The 7,915-nt window shown below is 43.2% G+C and overlaps 1 protein-coding gene across 2 annotated transcripts in view; it reads left to right on the top strand.

Annotated features, from left to right (window-relative positions):
• bmp6 (bone morphogenetic protein 6) overlaps positions 1–7,814 on the top strand; it is a 23,788-nt gene extending 15,974 nt beyond the window's left edge. For both annotated transcript variants that reach the window (XM_029842609.1, XM_029842610.1), the window contains 4 exons: positions 1–120; positions 5,616–5,692; positions 6,070–6,180; positions 6,633–7,814. The exon at positions 1–120 is cut by the window's left edge and continues 78 nt beyond it. In XM_029842609.1, the coding sequence (XP_029698469.1) occupies positions 1–120; positions 5,616–5,692; positions 6,070–6,180; positions 6,633–6,782 (458 nt within the window). In that variant the 3' untranslated portion in view covers positions 6,783–7,814. The remainder of the gene's footprint in view (positions 121–5,615; positions 5,693–6,069; positions 6,181–6,632) is intronic.
• Positions 7,815–7,915: the final 101 nt, after the last annotated feature.

Here is a 7,915-nt window from a genome sequence, read left to right as displayed (position 1 = left end):
TCTTCAAAATTAGCAACGTGCACATCCGCGCTCCCCGTTCCACTGGCGGGAAGCGTCGCCAGCAGAACCGCAACCGATCAACGCAGCCACAAGACGGATCGAGGAGCAGCGCTCCGGCAGGTCGGTCTAATGTTTGGAACCCAACTTAAAGGCGGAAAACAACCAAAAACAACCAATCAGAGACAGAAGGCCTGACTGAGGAGGTGTCAATCATTTCTCAGGCACTCAGCGGGCACACTCATAGCAGGAAGTTCCTATAATCACTCTAAATAGCCAAACAACACAGGATAGTAATTCAGCAGCCATTGTTTCAAGTAAAAAGTGGAGTATTAATATTCATAGCTTTTACCAAAAAGTGCAAGAAGGTTGGCAGTTTGAAAACCACAGTTTCCCTCTTCAACCTCTTATAACAAACATCGTCCCAAACGGGCTATTTTTTCTTGGAAACCGAGCGTTATAAAAATCCAGAAACTAGTAAAATAAGTCACCTTTTGAGGGTTCTTTGGGAATTGCAGCAAAACCTTTCAGACAAATGTTTAAAAGGATGGTGTGGAAATTAAAAGGGTTCCTGGAAACACAGATCTGGAAGTGCTAATTGATAAAAGTCTTAATTGGAAACCTCACACAACACATCAGAAATCTTAACACAACACTCCACCCACTCTACTGCACACTTTATCCCCATACTGGACGGACCGTGCAGGGATCTGGGCCAACAATTATTGGAATTCCCTGCTGTCAGGATAAATAATAAATGTACTCAAGGATACTTAAAGTCACGTAGACTACAACTGCACCAATCTTGTTAAAAGCAAACGATAACCAGTAACCAGGAAACATTCTTCACATGTTCAGCCAGAGGGAAAGAAAATATCATTCAAGGGGATTGTTTTACTTTAGGAAGACAAGTGTGAGTACAGCAGCAAACAAATGTCTGCATGTGGGGTGAATATATAGAGCAGGTGACATAATTGTTTTATTTAGGATTTGTGGAAAAGAGATGGGTTTCAATATGTTTATTTTCTTTTGGAGTAATGCCAGTTATAATGCACTAATAACAATGATAATAATAATAATAGATAAAATGCCCCCCCCCCCCCCCCCATTAACAAGGCATCACAAAATGTTGCTCACTGTCTTTTATTCTAATCACTTATGACATCACACTCTGCAAACCTGCATATGGAGTATAAAACGTATTGAAAATGATGTTATTTGTGAAGATGATCTCCTTGGAACATCTGCAGAGGAGGGTGTAGTCGGGTGAATTTGACCCGAGTGAGTTTTTATTTGGCGAGAACAAAGGCTGGAAGATACAATTAAGGGTGTAAAGGGAAGGCCGGAGTCTAATGCCCCAAAAATAAAAAATGGATTTCGGTAAGAGAACATTTTGTTTGCTCTCTACGTCAATGTTGCAGGGCTGCATGATTCATTGCATATTCCATGATTCAGGACGCAGGCGTTCGATGAATCTTGACAGATGACATCACCCCAATCCCTCCCTTCTTTTCATCTCGTTCGGCGGATGATGTAACAGGTGATCTTAGGAGTTACCCAAACTTCTCTGATCCAATCAGAGCCCACCGCTCACCTGCTGTAGCGTCCACACTGGCGCGTGAAGAGCGTTGGCAACTGATGTGGAAATTGAATTCCACTTCCTATATTTATATATATACTTTATATTTCATGGAGGGGAGGAGAGGGGTATGTGAAACTGTGTGGACATTTTGGCTCCGTATTTTGGGATTGTACATACATTAATGAATTTATACAAACAGTAATGAACGATTTTACCAGAGATTTGTGTCGGGGACACAAAAGCTTTTGCTTTTGTGTGGTTTCCCTTTGTGGAAACAAGCCAAAGCCGGAGTCTTGCGCTTCCTCGGTGGGTGACAACATGCAACAAGCGGCTGCAAGGACTTTTTGGTGCGTAATTGCAATCCGTGAAAATTCTGGCTGATGTTACTTCAAAAATGACTCACCACCTTACAGCAGAGTCTGTGTGGACCACATGTTCTGTCTCGGTTCCAGATGTGCAGACATGGCTTCCTAGGTGTCTTAAGATGGCAAGTGTTGAAAAGGCTGTTCCACAGAGGGGCGGGACGGAACCGGAGATCTATAATACAGGGAATTCTGCACCAGACACCATCTCTGTCTGCAAAGAAAAGTCGTTTCACTTAAATGTTTTTATGCATGTAAATGTTCATGTAGGAGAATGGTGAGAAAACTTTCTCTGCTCTATAATCTTCACAAACAAGCACATATCTGTCAGATGTGTAGCAGGGGGACTGGACTTTACGTGACCCAAACATCAAGACTTCTCTGTTTCACTACTTGGGACAACAGGGAGTGTAAATATTTAGATCCTACACAGGAAGTGGGGAACGCCCCCCCCCCACCGTGACTGCCGAGCCTACAGAGGACTGCTGCAATCGGACGAGCTGGGAGGATCTACAAGGAATCCAGGAGGGCATATGGTTTTAATATGGCCTCGCTCACTCCAGAGACAGGGAGGAGGACAGAAAGGACGGGGAGTGCATCTGTCTTGTGGCGTGCTCGTGGGGAGAAACAAACTGGAGATGTTGTCTCCCAGTTTGCGCCTGGTGCAGAGTTACTGCACATCAGAGGAGGCCACCCTAGCTCCAGCTCGGAGGTGTGTTTTCTCTGATAACTCAGCCCTGCCCCCATAAAGAAAAGAAACACAAGATCTGAAGGTGCGACATGTTGGTTTTTACTCTTTTGACCGAGCGTCGAAGCTTTTTGAGAATGGCAGAAAAATGCAGTTTGCGCTGCACGTTTCCTAAAAATAGTTTCCCGACCGTGGCGAAATTGCACGCTCCTGAACAGTGTGGGTAACCGCCATTCTGACTGCATTGCTTCTTTTTTAAACATTTTAGTACAATTCTGTCATCATTTAAGACATAACTGATGGGGAGATTTTGTTGGATTTTATGTAGCCGCTGAATTGGCTGCATTGGCTAAAACACACCTCATGCTAACGACATGCAGACACCTTGTTGTGTTCTCATTTTTAAAATTTAAGTCAATGATATCAACACACTCTGAGCCAAATACATTTCTCCAGCCTCAGAACCATAATAACAACCATAACAAAACTATTCATGTGTGATTGGCTTATGCAAATAAGCCAATCACACATGAATAGTTTTGCTAGCATAATGTTTCCACGGCATGGAAAATACTGTTGCGGAGTCCACCAAAAGGACAGTGCGACACCTTCAAAGGTAATTTGGGGTTTGTGGGATGATGAAGGTTAGAGCCGTAATGAGAGTTGGGTTGGTCTTTGGCTGCTGGGAACGTTAGGGGCCATGTGAGGAAGGGATATTACATCCCAGCATCGTGCAGGGGGCCTGTAATTAGTTCCAGCCAGTCATTAGCCACATAGCTAAAAGACTGGCCACACTAACTGCGTCACTTAAAGAATAATAATAACACGGCACTTGGCTCGCGGTGTTGTTTCATCTTGCCGTCCTATCCTCCCTAGGCCTCCTCGTCTCACCCGACCTCCTTTTGTTTATCGTTAGGAGTAATTAGATGTTGTGGAGCTCCCTCTCGGAGTTTAATAACCTCCGTGATGAAAGACAGGAAGGAAGATAAACTTCAGTGGCAGCGTCTGCTGGAAGGCAAGAAAAGAGTTTGAGGGGACGGTGACATTTTTCTTATTGGGACCTACATTCCTTTGTGTTACGGGTGCAGTTTTTTAAAACACTGTGTCCACATTTTGTGTCCAGTTAAACAGTTAGGCTGTTGTAATATATCACTGCCACTAACGCGGCAGTCAAGCGTACTGCCAGTGGCAGCCTGAACATGCCATGGCAACAAAGGATATCTTACTTCCAAATATTTAATCCTGAACCCAGTGTGAAGGCGACATATCGTTTAGCTGTTTTCAGGAAGTCCTGCTTTGCATTTGCTGTCCCATCAAGAATATTTCACTAGTATACAGTCATTCAAATATGTTTTAACTAGTGAAAGCTTATGCCAGAGAAAACACTTTAATATAATATAATTATGTACCATACATTTACATTCTCCTTCGCCAACTCTGCTTTCTGTCAATGAACAGGCAACATAAATGAATAGAAACCTCCTGGGAAGTCAGCAGCAGCTCTGTGGTACTAACTTTTTACAGGCCGAAGGGAAAATGTGGTTTATGGTCAAAATAAATCGGGGTCTTTACACTCAATTAAAGTCCACAGTAAACATCCGCTTTATTCCTCCTAAAGAACTTGAAATGCTGATAGTTCCGAATGCCTCACGGTGCAAGAAAAATGAGTTGCATCCTGATGTACGTGGTGATGACGAGGAGAAATTTGATGAAATGCTTCTCACAGCTCTGCTGATCAGTAAGATTTATGCGATTTGAAACAGACTGCTGTCATTAATACACAATCCTAATCAATAATCAATATAATACAGAGCAATCAGTCCACAGAGATACAGCAGAGGCACATTCACCCAAAAGCCATGTGTAGCATCTGCAAATACACAGCTGCAAATGTTGTTTACACACACACACACACGCACACGCACCCCCCCCCCCCCCCCCACACACACACACGCACATGCACATTTTCAGACAACCAGATAACCAACTTTCCTGTTGGGAAGGAAGAAATCCCAAACTGGGGAAGCACCTGCCCATATTTGATGGTGACACTTGCACCTTTGACGTCACAACACAGCCATCAGAGTTGACCAGCAGTGCGACCTTTCATTTCCTGTCTCCTCCACAATCAACCCACCTCATCCCAAAAGTCCCCAGTATTGCTCCAGCTCAGGGAAAGCATGGCACATCTTCATCCGATGCATCGGATTAAGAGATAAATATCGAGCCATTTGTACATGAACGTGCTAATAATAATCAGCTAACCTTGCCTGGTTGTTTATTAATAGTGTTTATAGCGTATCCCTTCAACTCCAGTTCCCGTCCGTGGAGAGTGGTTGGATGGAGGCTGACTGACAAATCCCTGTCTGGACTCTGACTCACACACCCACAAATTTTGTAAATAAAGTTTGGTTCTTGTGTCATTCAGAGCTCGGCACCGCCAACCCAACTGGACCAGCAAAGACTCTTAAATCATGCACAATATATCAAATGTAGCTTTCTCGACCATACAAAAGTGCAAAAGAGCAAAAAAACAACAACAACAAAACATTTAGACAGTACTTATAATTCTTTGAAGAAAGCGTGCGAGAGCCGCCGATGCATCAGTGGAAAGTCCATGTCAGCTTTTTGAGGTCGACGGATGCCAGCAATGACCTCCTCGGCTCTAAAAGGAACATTCCACCTGCAGCCACTGGCCGCGCGTCTGCAGAGTGGAAAACGGATAATTCAGTGAAAACTGGAGCGCTTATAAACACACTTGGCAGCATGTCAACGCTGTGACTGCCGACGAGGTCAGTGAGTGACCGACGTCGTGGCCGCGCAGCCCACGGCCTCGTGTTTCCCCACACGATCAGTTACAGGAGAGGGATTAAGCTGTCCCGCCGCTCTTACATCTTCAGTGGAATGTTGATTATGGATGGACATTATTGAAAAAAACATGGGGAGGATTTTTGCTGGCTGTAACTGATGCAAGATTCCTTTTCAGATTACAACAGCAGCGACCAGAAGACGCCGTGCAGAAGACACGAGCTCTTTGTAAGCTTCAGAGAGCTGGGCTGGCAGGTAGTGCTCTCTTTTTTATACTTATTTATACTGAATCTGATCTCTGCAGGGCAGTTTGATATCCTAAACCCCGACAGCCTGCACATTCAGTACACAATTATTTAACAAATGACAGTATATCCTGTCCAAACCCCAAACAGATATACAATATGTATAATTCGATTTTACATTAAGAGCCCCTCTCATCTTCTCCATAGCAGTGGGACTTAAATTTCATGTAAAAAGCAACTAAAAATATAATAATAAAGATGAGAAAATACTGTATCAAGCCACATCAAATCTGACCCTCAGTAGTTGTATTAGAACGCTGAACACTGTAAAATGCACAGAGGCGTAAACCCGAGTGATCCAGTGGATTAACGTATCATTTCTGTCAGGATTGGATCATCGCTCCCGAAGGCTACGCAGCCAACTACTGCGAGGGAGAGTGCTCTTTCCCCCTCAACGCCCACATGAACGCTACCAACCACGCCATCGTCCAGACACTGGTAACACTGATTGATGGCCGTATTCTTTACTCCTTCCCCTCTGGCTTTTCTAAATAAGTCCAATGTCGGAATTTAGATTCTATTATAGTTAGCAGGAAAACATCATTTTTCAGAGGAAATGTACAACCGAGCAAACATGCCATCACTCTCACAATAAGCTGTCGTAAACACGGGAATTCTGCAGACATGCGTTTCATTGTCTTCAGGAAAGTTGGAAATAATATACAGATGTGTACTACTGCGCCGCCAGGACATGCTGTTTTGATTTCTTTCAAATAAAGTTATCAGTCATGATTTATAATGTGACATGACAGGAAGTGACAGGATAAGCTCTTTTTCTTCTTCTCAGAAAAATTACACAAGGTGCAAAATGTTTTACAGAGTACAGCCTGAGCTGGAATGATGTGAAAAATGTGGCCAGAGGCCCTTTAAGGATTGTTTCTTTCTTTCAGGTGCACCTGATGAACCCAGAGAACGTGCCAAAGCCATGCTGTGCCCCCACCAAGCTTCATGCCATCTCAGTACTGTACTTCGACGACAACTCCAACGTCATCTTAAAGAAATACCAGAACATGGTGGTGTTGGCCTGCGGGTGCCACTGACGCACACTGACTTTCCACCTGTATCAAAAGAACTGGGGACGATTACAAAAATGGGTGTTTCATAAAGGAACCTTTACTGTGTGTGTGTGTGTGCAAAGGAAGATGAATTGTTTAGTGTGTGTAAGTGAGTGTGAGGAGGACCAGAGTGCTGCTTTCCCTCTACGCTGGAAACACACGAAAACTTCGACCCTTTTTAATCTTCTGACAGCACATTACTCAACGCATATATACGTCTGTATAAGTACATACACGCGGTAAAATTGGACACATACAGGTGTGTATATATGGTATATATACATGCATATGTATGTGTGTGGTCAATTTTAATTCAGTTTTACCAAAAGAATGAAATATATGAGTTTGGGGACTCAGAGCCCACCTCCTTGTTTCCTAATGTATTTTCTGAAGCCATATTTGCCTAACTAAAATATAAAACGAACTGTACCAACATGACCACAGGCTATATTGGTAATTGCACTGCTCGAAATATCGTCTGTGTCAATATTTGCCAGACTCACACTGAGCTGATTCATCAGACCAATTCACCTCACGAAGCATGTTGCGAGCAAGCTGGTGGTTTTTCCCTCCATAGGGAGGGGAAAAAGGGGCTTTATCCCTCAGACGCGCCACAAATGGCATTTTCCATGTTCCATTTTCCACCAGACGACCCAAAGCGATGGCAGAGCAACTTTTAGCCACATTTATCTTTTTGTAATTATCCTTTTCTACCGGAGGGAAAGCAAGGCTGCATTCAGTGGAGACTAGTCATCACTGCTAGTTACGACCACCTTTAGTTGTTAGAAAGATATTGTGAGGAACACTAATACCAAGAGAATCAAGTACCTTTTGTGCCTAACCAGTCATAACGTATACCTAAAATATACCTCTGGTAAGCTACTGTTTACATTTGTGATCATGTTTAGACTTTGTAAATACTATTTTTGGCTTATTTATTGCACCATATGACGCATCAATAAGAGACAGATACAAGGAAAAAAAATTCAAACGCAAACCTCTTTTAAAAAAAAAAAAGTGATACAACTTGCCATTATGAAGTCTTTTGTCACAGGCAGCCACAACCCATGAGAAAAGAAAAAAAGGACTTCTGTCTGGACTTCCTTGGACCACATGAT

The sequence above is a fragment of the Takifugu rubripes genome, chromosome 10, assembly GCF_901000725.2.
Source record: "Takifugu rubripes chromosome 10, fTakRub1.2, whole genome shotgun sequence".
Classification (NCBI taxonomy): Eukaryota; Metazoa; Chordata; class Actinopteri; order Tetraodontiformes; family Tetraodontidae; genus Takifugu; species Takifugu rubripes.
This window is presented reverse-complemented; position numbering and strand designations above follow the sequence as displayed.